We start from the raw sequence: 26,303 nt of genomic DNA, 5'->3' as shown, positions 1-26,303 counted from the left end.
TGCCGTGCAGTACTTGGTATAATATTCAACTTCCTTGCCCCCCACAAACCCCAATTCGACCCCCCCTCCAAGCAAAACCTTAGGCCTGCCACTGTGTCACTGCTTTTAGTGCAAAAGGTATCGTTTCTAGTTTAATCTGGGTAACGTAATGATGATACTTAAATTCTCTGGTCTGTTTTTCTTTGTCCTAGGAACAAATCCTCTCTTCATTACAGTGTCTGTAGCTTAAGCTCCCTCGTCGCACATAAGCCAGTGCGAAACATTACAGAACACCAACGCTTCAGTTCCAGAAAGACGGTTCAAACCCCGTGTCATCTTGGTATACAAGCCTATGGTAGGACTACGGCTGCACCCTTATAATGCGTATACATAGCCCAATGCCAAAATGGCACCAATACGCCTTTATTTAAATGATGTGGTACCATTTAAAGTCACCTAGCCTCAATTACCATGAACCCTTTCGTCTTACTAAATTTTGTACATAAAAGGACAAGCAATTTTGACGTTTTCCACTCCATGATATGCAAAAAATACTGATATCGAATTTCTAAACTGCCTGATAAAGTGAGAAAATAGCTGCTCATTAAGGGACCCCTGCTGCACCATAAGACAAAAGTCGAATTCGTCCTCATATAACCAAATAAAATCTAAAAATGCCGGCATGTAATCCCAAACCCTGCACGCCCAAATGAAATTATCAGCATTATTTAAATGTTAAAGCAAAATGAAATTAAAAGTATAGTATATAGTGATCAAGCAATACGTATTTCTATGTCTACATCACTTAGTAGGTCACACGTGTGTTATAAAACCAGGTGTTAGATGATTTGGCTCCACGCTAATTATAACTCGACATATCCCGCATATTAAGAAAAGTTGAATCTATATATGATAATGCATTTAACGAACCCACACACATATATATATACACACACACACATGGCAAAGTGGCTAGGCGGAAAACATATAAAATCATGTACATTGCATATTTTATTATATGATCTTTTTGCAATATACTGCTGATATAATTTAGCGTTTCCCTCTTTTTAGGTAGATCTATATCTATAAATGATAACGCACATCAGTACGACTAAGATCCTATATAAGTTAATTCACATTCAGTAAAACCAGACGGTGGAATAGAATAATGGAAAACCAAAACCCTCCCCACCCTCCTCTCTCCACAATCCCTGTTTTGATAATTTCATGCCAGAACCCGGGAACTTTCTTAACCCTTTCACAGATAAACAGGGAAAAGTATCGCATACCTTTATTACATACTCCTTAAATATGACAGTTTAGCGACGAAATCTCTGCTAGGCGGTAAACACATAGTATATAACATATATAACACATATAACATATAATAGCGGCACGGAACCGTTATAAGGGCAACTGTACGCTGTTCTGAACACAGTTTATGTCGTGGCATCAGCATGGTTATAAATGATGCAGGAACCGTGCGACCTTGGTGTGAGTCATCCTCCGAGCTCTTTGTATAGCAAAGTCCCATAAAAGGCAAGGTGGCTCTAGCAATTAACAGATGCGCTGAAAGGCTATGGCTGGAGCCTAAAATGTTCGGATGTTTGGGGACATCATTTGGGAACATCTTGGGGGATGTTTTCCAGATGGTAGAGAGAGATATGGAAGGAGAGAGAAAGAGAAGAGATGGGGGAGAGGGGGGCTGAGTCTGGGAATAGAGAAATCTGATGTTGGTGGCAATTAATAAATGTACTTAACTATTACCTTGGTGTCAACTGAAAATGTCGGAACGTTGAGAACATAATTTGGAAACATTGTGAATGCAAAAGCCAGAAGGTAAAGGCAGAGGAGTAAATGGGGAACAGAGGGATGGAAAGAAAAAGTAAGCGATGAGGGAGAGAGAGAGAGAGAAAGGGGGGAACAGAAATACCTCCTCTTCTCATTGCAATCTTCTTAATATCTTACCGATGCTCGGACATCAAAAGCTAAATAATCAAAAAGTGAACATAAACACATACCTATATACGCGTCTGCTGACGTCATTGTACTGTCTGTGCATCAAGACAACCTATCACGTTCAGAAATTGACCCTTTTTTGCACGGAGTACTAAGCCACGCACGCCGCGTACAATACACTAACAGCCTGGCGAGAGCGCACTAACACCATTAACAAGACGGGTGGAACTAATAACATTAACAAACGCGTCATTCCTCTATTGTTTGTTTACAAGGACATGACTAGGACACCAAGGACACGGTAAGGTTGACATTTTACGTAGATAATAAACGCTGGGGTTCAACACATGCGTTCAAAAGAGGAAATGGAACGCTCGTTATTACCCAAGGGGTTCGAGGGTGGCGGAGTACTGGCGTCCCTGTTTTTTTGCAGTCTACTCTCTCCCCGTTTTGCTGCAGTGTTTTGGTGCACGTTTCAGATTATGATATTGTTTACTGTCTTATTCTTATCCATGAACTGCTGACTCGTGCATGAAATTGTGTTCCAATAATAGTCATTTTAGAAGAATAAATGTGAAATTAAATAGCACCTTTAAGGTAAACATATTGTATCTTATCACGAATATTATCAATTTTTCCACGGGGTTTAAGACATCTCTCCCTCTCTCACGCACACACCCACAAACGCACTGCTCTACCTCTCTCTTACTTGTTAATACCCAATTCATCCGTGGGGTAGCTATACTTCTGTACTTTCTTTTTAAAGAGCGACATATTAGGACGATAATTTGACATGACAATAAACTGGACACGGTTTTCTTTTCATATATATATACCTTTAAGCCACCGAATGCCTTCTCTGGATCATCACTTTATATTAGTGCAAGGATTACTGCGTATTGTTAACGCAATTTTGTTCAAATTTTGTACGACTATTTGTTTGTGGTTTCAATTTGTATTTTGCTAGTATCGCTATAATTAGTAGCACATGTATCTGATTGATTTCCCTCTCACTGGCATCTGTGTTTCATTTTTTCTAATTAAGCGTACTATGCACTTAAATTCTGCTTCGAATAAAATATATAACAAAACGTAAGGGGATTGAATGTTTTTTAACCCCAACGTTTCAAATTTGCTGTAAAATATTCTTGTTCTATGTGTACAGGGGCCTGTCCATTTCCGGTGTCAAATCATCAAGGAACAGCTTGCAGAACCTATAGGTCTATATTTAGGTACAGTTGGCAAACCTAACTCCTTGTTTGACGTGTTTATATCTCTTAATCAAGTCCAGTTCGTCTCTTAATCGAAGTTATTTTATGTACAGTGGTTGTTTACGTGGAATGTACAGTGGTTGTTTACGTGGAACATCGGCTCACTGGGTATGAGACGTGGAATTGTTCCGAATATTTCCAAAGCCTTTTGTACCAAAAGTGGTAAAAGCCAAATCAGATCAAAGATGGCAACCTTTTGACCAGGTGTTGCCCACAGTTCACCTTGTTAATACATAATCGTGATCAAATCACTCCAAATAGCTTTAACTGTATACCATCACAAAACCTCATATAATAGGTTTCATGTGCCTGGCAAAAACATACGAGGAAAACATTGACTCCAAAAGCACAAAGACACAAATCACAAACCAGCTTCTTTCGGAATCGACGTAGGTGGTTGAATTTTCTCTCAATCCCGGCTTGCACTCATAAAACCCCTGTTCAAGTTTCACTGCTCCCCAATGTCCAGACACGTTCGAGTGTGTACAATCCATGAAGATGCAAAAAGTATGAAAGTTTCATCTGTGGGAATCCCACAACCATGAAATATGTAAACATTCTTGATTTGATTCGAAAGAGGGGGGAAGAGTGGAGGCAGATATGGGTATTAACCTGTAGGGAGTTTTCAACATTCTCGTCTTCTTGCTTCAATATCCTATCTCTCGTCAGGAAGGCATATTCCTAACCGGGACCACGCCAATGGTTTAGTTATAGTGAGAGAAAACTTTTTCTTAATCATTGTGTTAATAAATGAAGGGGGAGTCACGGTCATGAAAAGAAATCCTTCATTGTATGGTCTTAAATGAGACATCCCTTGAGAGGCCTTATTTACTTGATCGAAGTTTTTTAGAAGCGGTCGAGTTAGGAGGGCGGGGTGTAAAATATGTTACGGACCTTTCATCCTTATAATCTTATTTTCTTATCAGACAGTGACCGCACTTTCTGTCCACTTTCCTGTTCATATAGAATTTGAAATGACATCCGCTAGTATGTGATTGTGAATGTTAGTGCCCTGTGTTACGAAGAACGGACACATTGTGACAAATTGGTCGCATTTGTCCTCCCCGTCACTAACTGCCCCCTGGCGGTATCCTTCCACCAGCGTGACGTCTGTTTCCCATATCTTGAATGTGTAAAAGTTGCAATCATACAATTACACACCCGGCAAACACAGAACGTTATTGTAACGTTACCATGACGTTTATATAACTCAAAAATCATTATGGTAAAGTTATGGTAACCAAAAAAAAAAAAAAAAAAAAAAAAAAAAAACTTATGGTAACGTTATGGTAACAAAAAACTCGTTATGGTAACGTTATAATAACGTTGTGTTTGCGCGGCAGGTGACAACAGCAGCGTACTCACCTCTCTCTCGTTATCGCCAAACGGAATATTCAGTGTTCCCATGGCCCTCACAATGGCGACGAGGGACTGTATCGTATTGCTGTAGACCACTGGCTTGTACTGCTTGTTGTCTTCCTGTGTGAAGCCGCCCTCGTGAATGATTCTGAAACAAAGACGAACGCCAGGCAGTTAACATGTCCACAGAATCATGAAGAAGTTCAAAGGCAAGTTATGTTTAAGTTGTGACTACTTCTACTTCTGTCCGAACACAATGGGCAAGTTGAATTGTATAAAAGTTTTAGTTCATTTAAAAATTTTTTCGGTGGAGGGACATTACAACAATGTCTTAGATCAAGCAAAAGTGCAATATGTATGTATAACAAGCACAACAATATGATACGACAATGCGTAAAACTGCGACATATTCCATTAAAAAACCTAAACACTGAATACGCCCCAACCCTACCGTGTAACGTTAAACGAAAGAAAACTTTAGAACGTTTTTACAAGTAAGGAAAAACTAATTGGAGGACACACGAAATACATGAATAAGGTTGCAAGTGAGTTAAGCTTTATACAGTTAACGCTTTCTGGAAATGTTGCATAAGGTTTTACACAACTGGTTACCGCGACTGAGGTTGAAAGAAAGTGAATGTCAAATGTTAAAATGTCTTGGACACATTGTATAATACCACTTTGTGACGTAAACGCTGTGAATGAGCTGGGGCGGATCCAGGATTATTTGAAGGGTGGGGGTGGGGGTGGGGTGCGGAACGACGGGCCTCGGAGGCGAAACCGACCATCGCCCCCATAGTGTGGGGTTCGGGGCCTGCTCAAGGCCTCGAACTTTTTTTTTTTTTGGTGTTTAGAGAGCAAAGAGTTCCCTTTGATACGGTTTAGAACTATAATTTAGCTAGTCTAAATTCTAATTTCAAGAGAGAAATATTTGTGATATATATATATATATATATTTCAGAAACCGAAGGGGGGGGGGGCTCAGGACCCTTCTGACCCCCCTTCTAAATCCGCCACTGATGAGTCTGTAAGAAAGTCACAGCCAAATATTTAAACGTTTTGGATACAGTCATACTTACAATGCTCTCTGTGTGGACAGCTTGGCTGTAGTCGTTTTTATATGCTTTAATTATCACTATATCAGTACTTACAACTACGGTGTCTACTTTGTCTATTTTTATTGGTTTCCTTTTTTAAATTCTGTTGGCACCAAACGGTATTTTAGTGAAACTATTTAGAAACGAACCTAATTTCAGGTTATTAACACGCGTAAGGCGGACGCATTTTATTAAATACATTTTATTAAATAACTGGGATACATGTGCATTACAGATCTCAAGGTAATTAAAACGACCTTTAAGAATAGATCATCGCCAGTCTTTGCCTTGGTTGCCAAGTTTTGACCCTAATTTTACTTATATTAAATAATCAAATTTGCAATTAAAATTCCATTGCCATTCAACAATAGACCGTAATAAAGGATTCTGATTAGAATTTCAACATCTTTGTCGCCTGATTATCGGAACGGAAAGAATTAACCAACGTTTTCATTAAATTTATTTCACCACCTACTACTATTTCAAATGGGCAGCATTATGTATATAAGTTCTGATGATCAAACTGACAATGCATAATAATATTTTGACTGCTTTGATACGTGATTGACATGTGTATTAACACAATGTTTATGCATATTCGTGAACGACTCGAAAAAATTTAAGATGTTTAGATGAAATGGGGGTCATAAAGCAGTGTCGACTTGATGTTGGTAACAAATATATGGGAGTTTTAAGCAGCTGCAGTTTTAATGAGTTTCTTTAGCGTCTTGCCTCGTGAAACTGATTTTAGTCTTAAGTAATAATCATGGCCACGTTTCAAATATCTGACAAGCTCTTGTCCAAATCGAAATTGGACAAAATGTCCATTTCACACATAGAAATCAACACACCACAACCCAAGTCCAATCCTACGTCCTGAGAGAGAATCGACCCAGCATAAATTGGTTTGCTATACGGCCAAGTATTTTGCCGAGATGTTAATCAATGGTTTCAATATCCCTGGACTAAGAAACCATGTAAGACATTGTTTCATTGGCACGTGCAGGAATATTCAACTTTAGGCAATTTAAACTGATTTCAAGAACTGACTTTCGTTTGGTTACAAAACCGACGGTTTTCTTCATAAAATGACCATTGCTTTACCAGTCATTAAGGCGACCACCCTTAATGTCTTACCACTTGTAGCGGTTTTGACATCTAGCCGACCCCAAAGCAGAACTAAAAGCCTAAACTCAGTTCTTTCGCAGAATCATATCTTCAAATATCAGAAAAAAGGGAGGGGGGAAATTTGCGCCTTTCTCCTAAAAGGGGGGGGGGGCATTTTGTGTCTTACTACTACACAGCGCATCGTACTGTGCCTTTGTCAACAAGGGACGACCTTTGCCACACAGTATGAAGCATATGCAGCATCATGATGGTTTGGACAGAGCGTATTACCAATATATGCCTTACAGCAGAAGTGCCCTCCATTGCTGCTGGCTGGCTTATATTGCGGGGTCTCTCGTTGTATATAAACTACGATCAATAAACTGACGAACAGTGCAGTGTCGCACTTCAATCACGACAGTACTGGATTCTACTGCCTTGGTAGCCTGGCTAATAGCACTGCAGCGTTAAGGGCGTCGACGGCGTTCGTGTCTGCCTGCTGTGATGTTGTGTAATTTTCAATGTTGATGCACTAGAGACGATTTTCCTACGTCCATTAAATGGCTTTAGTCGTAAATTCTGTTTGTCGGTGTGTATAATAAAACTATGATTCATATTTTATTTATTTGCCTACTTTATTAGTTTGGAATGAAATAAAGAATGGTGAATAAACTACATCATAAATAGGTGATATAATTTTCATTTTCAGAATAGTTCATGCTATGAACTATTCTGAATCAACCTGCAAATAAATTCGTATGGTTCTGTATGCAAAGGTTTTGAATAGGAGGCTAGGTGGACTGCATATTTAAATATCATTCTCACTAACAAACTGACTTCAGAAGGAATAATACCGACAATAAAAAGCCATGGTTTAAATGGAAACGTTCAACGAATTTGTGGATTTCTTCTATAAAACACCGTAGAAAGGACTGCTCCATAACGTGACAGTTTTGACAAATCTGACGCGTAAATAGTGCATATATTTCTCTAAAAAGACACAACATAATGTCGTTTCCTTTTGTGTATCAAATGACTTTGACAAGCATTACGTGTACATGAATATAGCAACCTTCATTTCAAATACTCTGCTGATGTCGACGTTGGTGCCCCAAATGTAACGTTTGTGACACCTCCGCAAAAGACGTGGGTGCATTCCATAGCACGGAAATGTAGACCCTGTCTTGTCCTATTACTCTTATTAGACAGATTGGAGAGTCAGTTTTTGTATAAATTATCAGTAACACCCCCTCCCCCCCCCCCTTGGCCTGTGACAGTAGGGCCGACACTGGGTTCAACTGTCCATCTCCCAAAAGTAACCCTGCTAGTTACACAACAATAGAACTCAAACCATTGCCTAAGAATATGAACATTAGTCTTCCTTCCGGTGTTTGAAATTTCATGTCACTTGGATTACTCTTGTGCATGGCTGCAGCCCACGCGGTTGTAAGGTATTAGGAGTATTTCTAGGCACAAGTGATTGGAGACACTATTTCACTCTAATAAAACCATAAGCCTTGACTTACCGTGCTTTAGTCCACTTCTTGCAATATGAACACACATATGACATATGACATTTTTAAATTTTGCAGCGAAATAACTATTGTCAATATACGACTCTTAACTATAAGGTTTGACATAGGAGAAACATTTCCCTTTTCCAAAAGTAAACGTCAGAATTCATAAAACCTGAGCGTGTCATTACTTCCCCCACTACCAGGGTCAAGGAGAGGGTTTTTTTCACTAGATATTCACTAGTATTTCTCTATTTCTCTGCACTGTACTGTTGTCAGAACAGAAAGATGTCCTCACCTAGCTGGGCTGTTGGAGAGAGTATCGTTACTGTCCTACAGGGACCACTCTCCTACCACAGGGGGCGCTAGAAGTCTGTCACAAAAATGTTGTGTAGTCCAAACCTAAATTATGTATACTATTTTAGAAGCCCCTGATATCTGAGAATACTGCCTTACAGACAGGCCAAGGGTTTTGGACAAGAATTTGGGAAATATTGAGGAGGGGGTGTTAAGCTAAACTGTCGTTGTTACTGTTGCTGCTTTTGCTGCAGTGCTGTATGAAACAATGTTATTACCCGTTGCTAGGGTAACCCTCTCCCACGAAGCTTGTGATAATGCAAAATATCAACCTCAATATCCAAATCCTGAAAGTTATTTTCATCTCAGCCGTTCTTGAATAGTAATCAGTGTTGTTATACTGGATTTACTCAGGTTGCTAGTAATGACCCCAAATAATGAAAGAACCCTATATGACATTTATCTACTAAATAGAAATAAGCTCAGTAAGAGTGCAGCGCTGCTGTCGTTATTATTATTATAAGACAATACTATGCAGTGAACACTGTTCTAATACCAAGGCCCGTGCTGTGACATCCTCCTGTGTTTACATCCCTGCCGTACAAGTTAACTTAAACTGTGAGACGATATTACGATTCAGATATGACAAAGAATATGGGCATTCTGGGTTTCGAATCCTTTCTTCAGCTTGATGCAGAAGTCAGAACTACGAGATAATAATATGCAGTAACTTTCATATTAAAATTGTCTTTTTTTGACAGTTAAACTGAAACAGAAATATATGGTATTTCCAGCTGTTGTCAAGACCTATTTTCTGCATTTTCTGTGAAAATAAAGTGCAATATACATAAACCCAAGATATTCCATAGTTCTAATTCTAAATAAACATAAGTTTGTAGAATTATAATAAGTCCATTTAAGTATATATATATATATATATATATATATATATATATATATATATATTGATATATATATATTGATATTTACATTATTTTTTTGATAAAGTGAGGGGAAATCAAAATCATCAAAGACAACTTCAACTTACAGACGTGTATTTCCTGAAATAGATTAAAAATACTATTTCAACTGAGATTATAACGGGTGCCCTTGACACAAAAATATCCTTATAAAATGTCCCTGCCCTTGTGTTCTCGAGTCCATCAATCTTAAAACTTCAACCTAGTTCCTTTTTCCTCACAAACTGTCCATGTATTTGATGTGTTCTAACACAAAACATAATAGCCTCAAATAAAATCTGCAACAAATTTGTTAATGATCGTAAGTGCAAAACCCAACGCTTATTCTTTGAATGGAGAGAGAGAGGGAAGCTTGCTTTATTGTTCTCTCTAGAGCCTAAGTTGTTGGTTTTAATTTTGTTATCACTATGTATATATTGATATATATGTGGAAGATTACGCCCCTAGAGGTACCTGTACATATCAACAACCTGAATATTTCACTACAACAACCAGGTAGTATAAAACCACGACCTGGCCAGGAGGGGAAAACAAAGGAAAAGCTACATTTTCCTTGCAAATACTGATTAACACCCACAGATGATAATGTGTAATTACTGCACGTGTGGACAGCTCCTGCGTGTGAAGACTGTGGTTTTTGTTGTCCAAGTGATGAGAGAGAGAGAGAGAGAGATGGACAGAAAGGAGAAGAAAGGACGAAAGAACTAGAGAGAGAGAGAGAAATAAAGGACGAGAGAGAGGGAAAGAGAGAGAGGAAGGGGGAAGAAAGGAAGAGAGAGAGAGAAAGAGAGAGAGAGAGAGAGAGAGAGAGAGATCAGGTGTAATATCCAAACTAAATAGTCTTTGGAGTACATCAATGACACTGTGAAATTGACAGAAACATGATCACCCTTCATTCACAGGCCTAATCGCCATCAAATCATTTGACAACACAGATGCGTCACATTATCACAGCTGCATTCAAGAATACCGTCATTATTTAGTCACAAGATAACTCTAAAACCCTTTCAGCTAAACAAAAAAGCACAGTTAATAATTCAACGGTAATAAAAAATAGAACGCCTCCATAAAATCCGTATAAAACAGGCCCCTATTTTAGCCCTTTGTCTGGATTGAAATATATAAACGCAGTCAGCGGTTGCATGTGGAATCATAAATTAACCAAGCTTATATGCCCTGAGCCTAACCAACAGCGTTAAGAACGCTTGCGCTTACTCAAAATATAAACATTTTAGTGCTTTGCGGCTATATAGGGCAGGCAGAGACGAGAGGAATAAGTGGAGTGGGGGGAACGAAAATGCCGGCTGCTCGGCGTGTGCAGTTCCCTCCATCGGTTGTTAAATCTCCAACGACTGATCATTTGCAACATGCTAGAAACGTGGAATCAATATAAGGCCGCCCTTGTCGAAGTATGTGCAAACAAGATTTCTGGGAGATTCATATGGATTTATTATGCCGAGCTGCTATTAAATATTGGCCTTGCTTTATTTTTCAGTTGAGGGACCAGAAATGAGTGCCATCCCTCTGTATTCTTTTTATACCCCCCTTATTCCTTAATTCCTTATCTATTTGAATTATCACTGTAGTTGGGGAGGAAAGCGCGGGTTTAAAAACAAAGAAAACGTGCAAAAGTGTTCTGCAAATCGGTATCTCGGCTTCACAGCAAGCCACATATTTCACACATTATGAAGATATTGCCCAGGTTTTTTTATGAGTGTTCAGTGCAGAGTGGAGCAGTAGCGAATTGAAAGAAGTGAAATATAAGTAAATAATGAATGCTATATTGGATACCTACTTCATTTGTTTAACAATGGTACTTTTTCCGGATTCACCTGCACCTGGTTTGGCGAAAAAGAAGAAAAAAATGACATGAATATTGATTAATATCGCGGAAATAGGTCACAGTCATCGACTATGCAGCTAGGGAGGCGACCAGTTTCTGCAATCTACTCCCAACATCTGTAAAATCAGCTTGCAAAAACCAACGAAAAACATGCCTAAGAGATAATACACCTTAGCCTAAAATAAAACTCCGGTTACTACAACGCCCCGTGATGGCAGTGCCCCACGGAGCGCGCTCTACTATCAGAACAATGATTATTTTCCTAGGAATTTTCATCGAATCGACCAGGCAATATGGCGGCCGCAGTAAGGCAATCATCCACCATTAGCGCGGGGTATAATGAGATGCGCAGATTTCAATATTCAGACTGGGACTAGAACGTCTGCAGAGAGCGGACCACCTCACCTAGCAGTAACAGTTTTATATCCTTAGCAGCCTGGACTCCGTCTTCTTTTATATTCTTATCAATCGCCTTGCTCCTTTCCATGGCTTCTCGCTCCTCGGCGCTAAGCGTACACCCCATCTTGTTTTCGGTATCACAGCCTCGCCTCGCCTGGAGAAAATCTTTCAAATCCTCGGCGACTCCCTGGAATCAGATCCTTGGTAATAATCCTCCAACTCTGCGTTTGAGCCGGCCTCGACGTTTCCACTGTAAATAAAAACCCTTTCGTTAAAGCGGGTTTCTCCCTGTCTCTATGCCTTTGTCAGCTATGTTCTATGCATCAAACTCAGAAGGCTCGGCTAGCAAATCGTGAAATAACGGGAGAGATTATAATATTCCAACCTGAATCAATCAATACGTGCGCAGACGGTTCAGGCACGCGAAGACTGATGGTCGAGCTTGGGAAATGGAAACGAAGGGGAGGCTGTTGCTAGGCAACCAGTTCAGCAGCAATTCTAATCAATCCAGGTAATTTCATCCCGCGTTAATTAAAACGCGATGCAATTAGCCGCTGGGCAATTGATATCGTGTAGAGCGTCACCGTCTTCTGTAGCCCCCGCCTGTCCAAGGTGCATTTTCCTGGAAATTATTTCTCGGAGTTGACACTCGCCCCCTTTAGTGTCTCTCGAAGATTCTTCCGGGAGCCGTGTGACGTCAATCTCCGTATTCTTCCTTAACATATATTACAGGAATTAAGCTAACACTAGGGCGGGTGCCGCAAATGCCGGTGGCAAATACAGCAAAACTACAAAACTGCAAGCCTCTGGTTTTCAATTCTTCACATCATTACCGATCTAGCGATGGATCCTAATGGGATCTAGAGAGTCTCATATATTCTTGGAAATTCTGAATGGTTAAGCTCATTTGAATATTCATTTCCATTGACAAATCTATCAGGCGCCTCATTCATAAAGGCAGAAAATTGACCTACATCGTTCCTTGTATCGATTAGACTGCATTGACAACATTTTATATAGCTTTAACAAAAAGAGAGAGACAGTAGCTCCCTTATACAATACGGTTTTGTCCAAGCAAGCCTGCCCTCACTATTATATGCAAAAGCGAGCTTCTGTGAAAGCCCAAGCTTTTCTTTGTTCCAGGTGGAACAAAGCATCTTAAGGGGCGAGAGACGCAGAGAAAGCGCACGAGTGAGCGTGTATCCATGTTATTACTGGTACCTATGCGCGAGGTATTGATCCACGCGCGCGTCAGCGCCACCTGTACGCAGAAAACAGCCCGTGTTATTGTTCAGATTACCGGGATTTTGTTATTGACCCGGTAGCCTCAGCTAGAGACGCCGGACATCTCGACCAACCGAGTCTAACAGAGGGTGGGGGGTCTAAGGTAAACAGACCCGGGATCAATTCTCCAATATCCACAGACTATCGGGCGGGATGTATTTTCTCCACTCTGACAAATTCATATCATTTTAAAAGGCTTGTATTCTATACGTTTACCGTGATGGCACGAAAAATCCTTGATCCTGCATTGTATTTATCTGTTAATTAGAAAAGTGGATGGTGAGGTTATGCCACATGTATTAGCTAGGCTCCTTAAGGAAAAAATGAAGACGATTTTTGAAAAAAATAGCAGCGTCTTCTCGCTATGGGGAGGTGGGGGTGAAGGCATGAAACTTTTGCCTCTGACACTTCATTCAGTAAATATAAAATAGTAGACAAGGACAATTTTACTGTAGTATGAAGAGCACATGGAACGAAGCTGTTGTTTGGTGTTGTCTCTTTTGGTTGGTAAGAACGTTTGTGGCGCGTTTGGAGAGGGAGAAGGGAAAGACAGGGGGCATCCCCAGAGCTAATTATATTAGTGAGGTGGGGTAGGTGTGCCCCATCCTTCTCAAATCTGCAATTAATTAGGTTTGGCGGTTTACTAATGAAATAATACAAACAATTAGGCCCGGTGAAAATGTCATGTAAACGGTTCGAAAAACAATAAAGCAAATTAGTAAGTTGTTGTTGTCGAACGGGAATCCCATGACAATGCCCAAGGCATTGCTGTCGCGATTTCACGATGACCTGAAGGCTCAGGTGAAATTATATGATAAACAAGGTCTAATTTTATCTTCCCAGTCCATCTGCGTAAGTAAGGATGTGAAATTGAACTAGAGGCGATTATTTGTACACAAGCTAGCTTAAACCGATTTCAAAGTAATTCTCTCCTTAAGCAAGCAAAGCAGGGCGCAATGATCAGCGCATTACACTCCGCTACTTTCCTTGAAGAAAGTGTTCACCACGTGATCTGCTGTTATTTACCGTATCAAGACCAACGCTGATCGAGGTTGAGGGGGGGGGGGGGGGGGGGGCAGGGAACGCTAACCCTGTTCCACATCCCTCCCCAGTCCACTTAATAAGATCAGTTAATACTGAAGGCAGCAATATCAGCAGAGAGAGAGAGACTCTTTAGGGTGGGGTCCATTTCTGAATTTTGCCTTCAAACCTCTAGGTAGAACAAACAAGAGAAAGGGCAGAGATCCTAGATCAATTTTTGATTTACAGTGGAAAATTACGGTTCTTTCGAAAAACTTCTGCCAGTCGTGCGTTCTTCTACTAGGCCCGTCACAGAATTCATCGTCATTCATTCAAACTGCTATGCATTAATCTAGCACATGCAAGACTGCATTTGATAGCACGAAATCTTTAGTAAACAACAGTTAACGAATCGAAGCACAAGACGGGGTGCAAGTCAGGACAAGGACGGCACTTCTACGCGTGCTTTCCAGGAACTCTAGACATTAGAACAACTCAAGTTGAAAAAACATTTTATCGTTTATACACGTGTAAGACCCACAATATAATGAAAATAATTTACACATATACAACTGGGTATCCGCTATACATCGATACCGTCATAAGCACCAAGAAATCTATGTACAAAACGTGTCATGGTGCTGCGACTTAAGACTTAAAATTCTTGCGATGTGCCCGTGATGCAAATCATCCCACCCTCCCCATCAATGCAGATTCCTTTATAAATAACTCCAACCTTTGTGATCTACAAGCGACTTTTAAGAATGGAAAATAAAATCTGTACTGAACTGCCGTGGACAGGATTACATGCCATATAACAGTTTGATTACAATATTGAGATTGATATAGTTTAACAACTCACAATTTAGTTGATATTAATTCCACATTCATTACTTAAATTAATTATAATAAAATAATAGTAAAAGATCAAGTGGTAGGATAGGAGAAAGCCATAACTATTAATATAATCAAGTACCTTTAAAAATATAATATTCAGACTTATTACACAGTTATCCAGCGCAAGGTTCACACACGTTTAACCCGAACCTTCTTCACCTGCACTTAAGCTTCTCATAATTAGCACAATTTAAAACCAGCCTAAAACACAGTTAAAACAGAGGATTAGAAATTGCCCCTTATGGTCTAAGTTTTTAAATACCGGACACTGTTTAGAGATTTTGTGAAATTGTCTCAGATGATAATCAAATACCTTGACATTTTTTCATAGAAAATAAAAAGGTAGTTTCTTAAAGAGAGATAGCTACATTGATGCCTGCGTGGGGACATGTCGTTACCATGTGCCACAGAAATGCTCTGCTTTCACAATACTGGCATTAATGACAATATTAATATAATTAACTGATATTATATAAAATATCAATACACCCGTTACATTGTAACTGACAACCAACAGGGGCAGTGACAGCAACACAGAGTGAGAAGTAACAAAGCTGGTATATGAAATTACAAGGAGACTGCAAGTGTGGCGAAAATGTGATCAAGTCAACCTGAACTTCATAGTTTTAAGAATGACACTTCTCTCTTCAAGAATGTTCAAGCAGATCTCTGAAATTCAGGGCGTTCATAAAATCTGTGAAGTAACTATGGTGATGTTTACTGCATCAAGTTACCATACTGAAGTAACTATGGCAATGTTACATATACCAAGTTACCATAGTGAAGTTACTATGGTGATGTAAAATGCATCAAGTAACCACAGTGAAGTAATTACAACAACCAAGTGATCACAGTCACCCTGACTTTCAGAACCATAATGTGGGTAATTATTTGTACCAGGCAGCTATATACCAGGACAGGAGTCAATGCCAGTGTTCTCAAACACAGGGTGCTAAGTTTACTTGTTCAAAGTGCTTCCTGCAGCCATACAACTAACTGTGCTATAAATAAATTGTGTCAACATGATAAATTTCAAAATTATGTGAATTTCAAAATAATGTGAAACCACTTAACCTGAAAACCTACCAGATTATAACCACTGCTGTAAACCGATCCTGTTCCAGGAAATCCAAGTTTACACCAAACCACAGTGGTTTTTTGCAGTTGCACAACAGAGTGGCAATACACATTTTACCATCAAGTGAGAACATATAGACCACCATGTGAAAGACTTATGTAATACTCCAGTGCATCAGCTGACAATATATGTAACATGTAAGTGCTCTAAAACTGTGCCAAACACATACATAACTGATGCATACTTTCCCTGTGTATCTCCTTTTAAGACAACATTTGAAAAAGCTTCATACATCTACTGGTAAATGTAAGACAACCTATTATTTATGTGTCATGAGATAAACCAATTATCATACACCTGTATTGTTGCACTAAAATGTCATCACATAAATTTTTTTCCCGTGCAAAATACTAAACTTACATCAGTAACGCCGATACAATTGTGACTTGTAACAACCAATACAGTGATATATTGCTTCCAAGTTACAACAAACAGTGATACATTGTTTGCAGTTCACAACAAGTAGTGATACATTGTATCCAGGTTGCACTAACAGTGATACATTGTATCCAAGTTGCACTAACAGTGATACATTGTATCCAGGTTGCACTAACAGTGATACATTGTATCCAAGTTAACCACAATCTGTGATACATTGAACCTAGACTGCAACAAACAGTCCATTGTTTCAAAAACCAGTAACAGACATTAAAATAACACATTGATGCACATTTATAGTACAACTAGAGAAGTGGTAGTATTATACTTGTTTCAAACACTCTAACAAGATAAGATGTGTACAAAGTACACTTCCAACTTTTTATGTCTAGACAAAAATTTGAGGTACTTGAGGAACTTAAGAGACAAAATTTAGAAAAAGCTGAAAATAAAAAGTATTTATATGAACATGACACATCTTTATGTTCAGAAAACTGAATGTGTCTAGAACTGATGAAATCTGAGAACAAATAGCAATTCCTTTTAATACTGCCATTCTGACTGCTGTCCCATGAAATGCTAGTACCACAGTATGAATCAGAGGCATTAAACATTGATGCTGTAACATGCAGACTACAGACCACTTCATATATATGTAAAATGTCAAATATGCTTGTCTGTATTTAACTTTCGGCAAACAGTTCATCATCTGCTCGTTTTGGCAAAACGTTTACATGCTGGCGAGAGCTCGGACACACTGCAGTGACATCTGGTGGTCAGCACAGGAGTTCACAGGGAACTGGAAGAAACTGCCATGAATCTCTTTTTAGTTGGAAGAAATGTCTCTATTCCCTGTGGTCCAAATTTGAAGCTCACAGTCACAGGGAATAAGACAGAACTGCTTCACGGTTCTGTTGTTTGATGTATCTCTGCTTTGGTTGTGTTTCCATATGCCTGTGTTGACACTGTCGCTCTTCACACAAGAAACCTGGCTGGACAGGACCACAGTGAAAGTACTCACAGGGAACAGGCACAACTCGCTCACAGATCAGTTATCTGGTACATCTGGGCTTTGCCAGATTTTCCCGTTCCCTGTGGGGAAGCCCTCTGTGTGTCGAAATGGTTTTGGATATATTGTTTTGGCGGTATGGGAGGACTGTGATTATCATCACTAGAGAAATGACCAGTGCTGCTGTGACGGTCATAATAATTTGGTGGTGGCCGTAATGGCGCCTGGGGTTCAGGTTTCTGACCACTGGTGTACATATTGTGGACATATTGACCACTAAAACCACTGGACAAACTGGTCATACTGGCTGGACTTTGAGGTCCGGAGTCTGGATGACCATTGGGGTGGCCAGTCCTAGTGACCACTCCTACCCCTCCTCCACCGGCCAAAGTCTGTCTAACATTCTGACTGGACACTCCGCCTTGAAGACCCAGTGGCTGTTTTTGCTGACTCATCATGGCTGAACTCAATTGTGTTTGTGGTGCCTCAGACTGTGGTTGAGCAAAATGTGTCGGTTGAGCTCCCTGCATCGGCTGCTGCACCATGGGATTGAAATTGAAGGTGAGGAGCTGGGACTCGGTTGCTGGCGGGAGTCCGTTGGGGTGATAGTTTAGTCGTGCCAGGTGGCAACCGTAGCAGAGTAACATCTCCCCCAGGGGATAACAACGCTTGTCTGGTTCATCTGTCAGCTGCAGACCACAGTCCTAGAAAACAGAAAATATCAAATTGTAGAACTACAAGAACACTCCTTTTATTGACTCTTATGTTTACAAATACAGAAGATTACATTTATACAATATAAAACTGTCTGTACTTGGGGACTGGCATCAAACAGTATCTGATGGCTCTCAAAAAGTAATCCTAATATAAATATTCAGATGTTCAGCTGTTCTAAATTTGATCAATCTGAGTGAATGGTGTCACCTCTAAATATTATGACACATCTGAGAATGTAAGACATCCATGTATTACTCACTTACCCTTATGTTTCAACTTAATGTAAGTGACTCATACGTTGCTGACACAAAGACTTTCATTTTACAACTGATTTCTAAGAATATCTTTAACAAAATACAAGACAGCAGTGATAACAGACTCCTTACTTTTCTGAATCACCTACTACAAATCATGATTCTCAATCATCAACAAATAAATCCTCAAGCTACAAATAAACTTTCACCATGAGCTAGTAAAATGGTGAAAGCACTGTTGGTGTGTGTGTGTGCGTGCATGTGTGCGTGCATACCTCGCAACAGTAGCAGTCCACATGGTAATCCCTGTCCATGGAAACTACCCGCACAGTTTCTTCTGTTCCCTGGAAAAAAAGTCAGAAAAATAAGAATACACGAATATACTTCAGCTACAAAGAAATGAAAACACACAAGGCCAGTGGAGGAAACCTGCATAACAATTCCTTGACAATTCCACCCAGGTCCCCTTGCTGGGATGATTAATATTAAGGTTTTTATTAAAATATACATCCATCTCATCATTAAAATTTTTATTGTTTGCAGCTAATCTAGCCAAACATGCAGCATGCTAAGCAATACTGAAACAAATCAACTAAATCAATCCAAATCAACAACTCGCATCCAATATCAGGACATGAGGCCTTCAAATATAGAAGAATTGTAGGTACTTGGTATGTTTTTCAAAACAATATAGAGAACACTGACACACAAATCACATTGGTGAAAAGCACCAATTCTCGCACAAACAAACAGGCTGACATTTCACACATTTGTGTGCATACACACACGCACGCACACACACAGTTTGTCCAAAGGAAATGATAATTTCAATTTCTAGACTAGGTTGATAGGTTGCCTGCAAGTAACATTACATTCATATGCACATACAAACACACTTCAATGTAATATTTACCTCTACTGGAGTGATAACTTGCCCGCAAGCGGCACACTTAGGTGCATACATCCTGAAACAAGGGGGGTTTTCCAGTGAACTTTATATACTAAATACTTCACACAGGTGTTCTTTAATACACCCAGAGTGGTACAAAGTACTTTAAAACCTCTCTGCCATACAGTTATTAAAATATTAGCCAGTTTTTGTTGTCTTACCATAAAATGACAATATTTGGTAAAAAGACTTTGGGGTGGTAAATGACCCCAACAGTTAGGATTGTATCACTTTATATGCCTGTGGGATCATTGTTGTTTTGATCCCACTGAAGCTTCTCTTAGCTACAACTTGCTATCTCCTCGCTTATCAATTTGGATGTTAACAAGCAGTTGAGAATCATACATTTTTTTTATATTTTCAAATCTTTCTTGAGAATGAATGCAATGTACTGCATCAAATTTGATACAACTAAAATTAATAAAATATAATAAATTCCATTTTTTTTACAATTTGGCATAAAAAGAAATACAAGTAACCAGGAATAAATTGCTACTGATATTCTTATTTTTTCTGGGCGTAGAAGCTTGAAAGCTGCAAATCCCTCTCCCAAGACCCAGCGCAGTTCACTGAAACATGGTCTTTATATTTAGCATGAACGCAAAAAGAATTCTATCAGCTAATGACAATGTAACAAATGCCTGGTTCTGAATAATAATAGTTCTGATAATTGTAGAATCAGTTTTGATGGTTGATAGTATCATGAAACAAATTATGTCCCATATTTCATATGAACTGCACTGTTATCAAAGCAAATAAAGCAAATGAAGCTGGAATCAAATCAAATATTCAATTATATATATCAAAATTAATTTTTTATTTACACCACTCAGTATTTGCTGATGGCTGTATCAACAAATTTCTCATCAATAAATAAAAACTGTCCTTAAAACTGTTCCATATAAGTACACTGCATATATACTTTTTATAAGTAGATATGAAAAGCTGAAAACTGATATCAAATAGAGAAACCCTCATGTAAAAAAATTGTCTAATAGCACAGATGTTATTCCGAACATAGTTCATCTGAATTGCCATAATTCATTACAAGGCAGTTTTATTTCTTGACTGAAAATGTCAGTAATTTGACCAGGACTGACAGGATTCCGATTCACAAAAAGGCAGGTTTTTCTTTTACCACAAAAATTTATACACTGACCAATTTTGACAGTAGTCCTTTGGTGATACAGGCAAACAGTTTGGGTGTCTAAAAAGTCTTAGCAGTCTTAGGCAATGCCAACAATGTTCAACTTGAGCAATTCTCAGAAATCAAAGTAACCAAGCTTTCAGTAAACTCTCACTTACTTGTGATAGTCTATAACGCAGTAGATTTTGTTATCTACGTCTATAGTAAACGGCACTCCGTCCAAGCAGTCATTACATACACAGCACCTGAAACAGCCCGGATGGTACGACTTCCCCAACGCTTGAAGAATCTAAATTAGTGAATGAAATACACATGAATGCTCAGGTAATAAGCAGCAAATCAAAGAGGGCGCCACATCTGTGTCTGTGACAATCATTTAATATGTCTGTGGCTTAAGTAAACTATTATTTATAACTGCTCAGTCTTAGGTAGATCAACACCAATGTATTGCTTAAAATTTCAAACAGAATCACAGCCTTAAATAAGGCTCTATTCCCATAGATATTAGATCGATCTATCCCCGCGGGGAGTCTCACTAGATTACTTTCAGATAATCTGACTTAAATGTCCGTCCCGCCTACTACAAGCTATAAGAGGGTAATTAACTTTCGTGTCTGCCCGGCTGACAGCTATTTAGCGTGAACCCCCAGGGAGTTAGATCGATCTAAAGTAGGTCGATCTAATCTATGGAAATGGGGTGTAAGTCTTGGTCATTATCCGAGGTAATAAACTAAAGTTTTCCTCTGTTTAAGATGTGAAAAATTTCTGTATTACTGCTAAAATCAACTGAAACTAGCAAATGACTAAGAATACATTTGACAAGAGTCTCTGCCTCGGTTCTCTTACCATCTCCATGATGAGGTGGCCACATATGGCACATTTCTCTGCCGTCTGCTGGAAGCCTGAGTACTGCAATACACAACAGAGATTGTGTTAGTTGTGACATCACTACAATCAAGTCTTTATTGTGACATCACAACAGAGATTGTGTTAGTTGTGACGTCACTACTGTAAAGTCTTTATTGTGACATCACAACAATGATTGTGTTATTTGTGACATCACAAGGATCAGATGTTAATTTTGACATCACAACAGACTCCCCATTATTTGTGACAGCACAACAATCAAGTATTGTGACAACCCAACAGACATTGCTGTAGTTGTGGCATCACAACAATTAGGTGTTTATTGTGACACTACAATCATTATGTTAGGTGTGACATCACAACAGCCATTTCTCAGATGTTACACCACAACACACACTGTAAAACATGAAGATTTTAACTGAAATATAATGGAAGATAAATTGCAGGCCATATTTGGTGGATAAACAGCAGTTTAGAGCGCTACAAGGGATAAAATTTAATTTGCAGTAAAACAAACTACTTCCTCGTTCTTTCATAATCATATGTAATTATGCACGTACATATTCACTGTGTGACTCATGCTTTGAGTATATAATACATTTTCTTGGAGGGTAAATACATAATACACTTCCTTCTCAGCATTATTTCCTGTGATTATGTTGATTGATTTGTGCCAACATTTTAACAATTGTGCAATTATTGAAGTTTCTTGTCTGCCCACCAACAGCTATACATTAACACTTCCTTAACCTTCCTTAACCCAGCTGTAGGACAGACATATATAAAGAGAAAAAAAAGGACCATGATTTACACAAAAGAATTCAAGAACGACAGTTCATCTCAACTAAGGCAACACTTGCAAGCTACTTTAACCACAGATAAATCACTAAGTGTTCTCTTACAGTCTGAAAGTACAGTTATGACTCCCATCACTTCAACAGGGAAAATTGTGAACTTTCAAGATTTTTTTTCAGTCATAAATTCTAAAACATTCCCATCAGGTGGTTGCGACAAAATTGGAAAGCAGGCTACCTTGTGGTTCCATTCTAGACTCAAAGCACCACAAATGCTATAAATATATATATATATATATATATATATATATATATATATATATATATATATATATAATTTAATGATTTCAAATCTATGTATCTGAGAGATTGATAATTTTCCCCCACTGAACAGATTCAAGTCACTGCTGTAACAATGCAGTCCAGCCAGGAAAATTTTGTAATTTGTTCAAACCGCAAAGGAAATATTTTGCATGTTTAAAGACAGTCTCAGTGGGTTAGATTAATGTATAGAAGCAGGTTCTATGTAAAACTTTGATCAGATTTGTATTTTGTGAGATTGTTTATTATTATATTAATAAGTCTGAGTCACAAAAGTCCTGTTAAGACAACTAGAATAAAGAATTAGAAAACGAAAACTATTTATCATGATTTCGGAGCACAGCCAGAAGTACTTCCGGCTCAAGGTCACGACCTCGATTTTCCCACGCTTACGACCAATCACAGCAGGCTTCAGTCAGAATGAGATAGACGTCACGACTACACAGCGAAACTTGTCAGACATGTAAGTGCCGCCTGTCCATCTTTTCGGTACATGTACCGATCAAAAACAGAAAACGTAAAGCCCAAAACGCTCTTATACACGTAACCAACTTTGTATGAGCACAAATATTGTCATTTATTGTGAACAGGATAATATGATAATCAGTTACACTTGAGACCTGTGAAGCGCATACTCACGTGTCGAGGAGTAGTTTCGCCATTGCCTCGTATGTGAGTCCTAACTCAGCTTTAAGTGTCCTCCACCGCCCCACCTCCCTCCCAACATACACAGTCTGAGTTCTTCTTTGTCTGTCTCTAATTTTCTTTCGTATCTTTCGAACTGGAGTGGCTATTTTCTTTCGTCCCCTTTTGTCGCTCTCCTCTTCAGACTTGACGCGCGTCTGAGCCATGTTTGCTGTTTTGGCGCCAAATAGTAACATCCGGGTCTCAGCCGTAGTACTGCATTCATAGTAAACCGCGAGACTTAGCAAGAAATTGCGCGTTCTGAAGCCGTACTGTGAGGTGGTAGCTGAGTATTTAAGACGAGTCGTCTTTTATTATTTAATGGAACTTAAAAACGGTATTAGGTAGCTTCATTTTCTGAACGGTTTTGGATAGGATATACCTTGGTCATTATGGGGAAATTGGTGAGATTTCAAGGAAAATTCATTTTCGTGCTATTTTAAGGGTTTAACGCGCTGAGACTGTCTTTAACGAAAAGAACAAAAGTATCTCATGTTTTAGACCAAAAATTATTTTCACTTGAATTGAAATACATTTGGACTATGTACAAAATTGTTCTGATTTAAAAATGCCTGAAATCAAAATTTAAAATGAATTTTTGATCTCTAATTCCCATGTAAAGCCATATTTAAAGAACCTTAGAGGAAACTTGACTCTGATATTTCAGACCAAAATGCTGGTCAACTACCAATACGGATACCACCATAGTAGTTTGCTGTAATAAATTGAAATTTTGTCTTATACTAACACCCCATATACTGTTATAATAATAATGAATACTGGTTATTCTTGGGTTAAAAAATGAAGACTTTCAAGTCAAGACCAAATTTCCGTTCTTACTTCTTTTGTGCAATCCCCGCCCCCCCCCCCCCCCCCCCCTGCAAGGCAGGTGAGGCTTGTTTTATCTCCCTGTCAACAGCTTATGCATCATAAACAGGCCATAACTTCTTGGCACCTGATTAAAATTCTTGAACTTCAAAGAGGTCACTCAGCAACAGCTGGGACTTGGTCTATATTTATACTGGTAATAAAATAACAGGCAACCTTTCTGTACTTGTCCACAAGATTTGGCTTTCAGATCCGACTCATTTTTATATGCAAGCTCATGCATATGTCTTTTAGAGAGCAAACTTTCATATTCTATATTACCAAATATATATTTCTTTTCGTAAACTTTTCCAAATCTCTTTTTGGTTTTGTTAGGTCAATGACCTAGGTGCTAAACACTTTATTTAATATTTTTTTCAATTCAACTTCAGCCAAAATGGATTTCAAGGCCAGATTTTGTTTGACCCTAAAAGTTTTGACTATTTTCTGGCTTTTTGCAAGAATTCATATTTTGCTGTTTAACTTGAGCAGCAAACTAAATCAATCAAATGCCATAAACCTGATGGCACCGCTCTCAAACAATCACTTCTTCATCCAGAAAAATACAACCGTTTTGGCATTGGTTCAGACAGGTTTAGTACAATATGGTTAGACAATTGCCTTATTACCAAATGACCTCTGACCTTTGACCCCTGACCTTTGACCTGAGGTCAGGACACAGCCCAGGTGTACAAGTACAGACAGTGTAATTAGCCTATTAATTGCTCCATACCTGCAGGCAGTGGCTACAGAGGTCTTTCAGCTGCCGCATTTCGCTCACAGACATAACACAGTACAAAATGAGGCAATTTTTTTATTCTGTACAGAAATGATTCTGGAAGGACTTATTTCCCCCATGTTTTTACTTGGGGCTATTTTTCAGCAGTGTCGAAGTATTCACTTTTTTCCATGGCGTCAACTCACCAGATAGTCTTCCTCACAATACACTTTTCCATGCACATTGTAGAATGCCTTCCCGCGTAACGTCCGCCCTGGAAAACATAAGACTTTTATATACAGATTATATATATAGCAAATGAAAGGCAAATTCATGTTAAGTGTAATAATATCTATAATTTTTTTTATTTTTTAAACATTTATCAAACATCATTAATGGATGCTTTTGATTCTTAACTGCAATTTGACTGCAGCATTCTTCTAAAATACTAATACTAATAATAAATTCAAATAAAAATAAAATTAAAAAACAAACATTATCTTAACATAATCACTCTTTTGTTCATGGACAGATGCATGTATCAGTGAAATAATAAGGTTTCAGGGCAAGTGAATATTTTTAGAAACAAACACTGGGAAATCAACAAGTCTCTGGATCACCTACAAGTACATTTATTTATTCATGTGTACATTTATTTACTTATTTTACTGCCATTAAGGGCACGAGGGTCTTTCTGTTCAAAGACGTCTATCTGCTTGGGGTCAATTTTGTATAATTTATTTATCTATTTTCTAGTACCAGTTTGTTTACACAGAGAACATTGATAACATCCAGAATTTCACATAATGCAGAGGTTAGGAATATCTGACATAGTTTACAGGATAAACTTATCATCAATATCTCAAACACCTTCAGCATTTCTATTTTGATGTTTCTGTCAGATTAATGACTTGTACAAGGGAAGGTTTAGCAAAGGGTTAGCCAAGGGCATCTTCAGAAACAAACAATTCAATACTATCAAATACAAAATTCGATTATGATATGTAAGGAAACTGTTGTTCTTAACAAAGAGATTATAACAGAGCGAAAAAAAGTGGTTTATATGACATAAAGATCTTGGGAACATTTCAGCTGGCATTTGAGCGGCCTGTCTTGCAATAAGTGACCCCTAGCAGCAGATCCTGACCTTTACCGTCTGCTGCTATGCTGACAGTAACAAATAGCTGTGGATTTTTAAGTAGAAAACAATTTCTCGTCCAGCTTGCCTTGGCGTTTTAAGTTTCTAACTGTAAATGTTAAGGTTTCCCTACAGACCTCTGACCATTTCTGTGGAACGAATGGAATAAAAACCTGTTCTAAATTATCACCACCACTTGGAAGTCATACCCAGCACAAAATATCCAAGCTGCCTTGGAGATATATATATTACTGTATCTACTAAAGTCTGATTGATAATTCTTTACTAGTCCAATAAAATAGGTCAACTATTGGTT

At 38.6% G+C, this 26,303-nt stretch overlaps 2 protein-coding genes across 2 annotated transcripts in view; both read right to left on the bottom strand.

The window, feature by feature from the left end:
• The window catches only part of LOC106169108 (guanine nucleotide-binding protein G(o) subunit alpha), a 36,977-nt gene extending 24,223 nt beyond the window's left edge, over positions 1-12,754 (bottom strand). Inside the window, exons 1-3 of the mRNA XM_013548461.2 lie at positions 11,812-12,754; positions 11,359-11,401; positions 4,575-4,716 (exon numbers count right to left, since the gene is read on the bottom strand). Of these exons, the coding sequence (XP_013403915.1) occupies positions 4,575-4,716; positions 11,359-11,401; positions 11,812-11,929 (303 nt within the window). The 5' untranslated portion in view covers positions 11,930-12,754. The remainder of the gene's footprint in view (positions 1-4,574; positions 4,717-11,358; positions 11,402-11,811) is intronic.
• Positions 12,755-16,960: 4,206 nt separating this feature from the next.
• LOC106169098 (uncharacterized) overlaps positions 16,961-26,303 on the bottom strand; it is a 44,278-nt gene continuing 34,935 nt past the window's right edge. The window contains exons 3-8 of the mRNA XM_013548451.2: positions 25,056-25,123; positions 21,445-21,507; positions 20,757-20,887; positions 19,416-19,467; positions 18,778-18,846; positions 16,961-18,235 (exon numbers count right to left, since the gene is read on the bottom strand). Of these exons, the coding sequence (XP_013403905.2) occupies positions 17,564-18,235; positions 18,778-18,846; positions 19,416-19,467; positions 20,757-20,887; positions 21,445-21,507; positions 25,056-25,123 (1,055 nt within the window). The 3' untranslated portion in view covers positions 16,961-17,563. The remainder of the gene's footprint in view (positions 18,236-18,777; positions 18,847-19,415; positions 19,468-20,756; positions 20,888-21,444; positions 21,508-25,055; positions 25,124-26,303) is intronic.

The sequence above is a fragment of the Lingula anatina genome, chromosome 4, assembly GCF_051362555.1.
Source record: "Lingula anatina isolate TDL-2025a chromosome 4, LinAna3.0, whole genome shotgun sequence".
In the NCBI taxonomy this organism is placed as follows: domain Eukaryota; kingdom Metazoa; phylum Brachiopoda; class Lingulata; order Lingulida; family Lingulidae; genus Lingula; species Lingula anatina.
The sequence above is the reverse complement of the archived record's forward strand: the minus strand, read 5'-3'. Positions and strand labels throughout refer to the sequence as shown.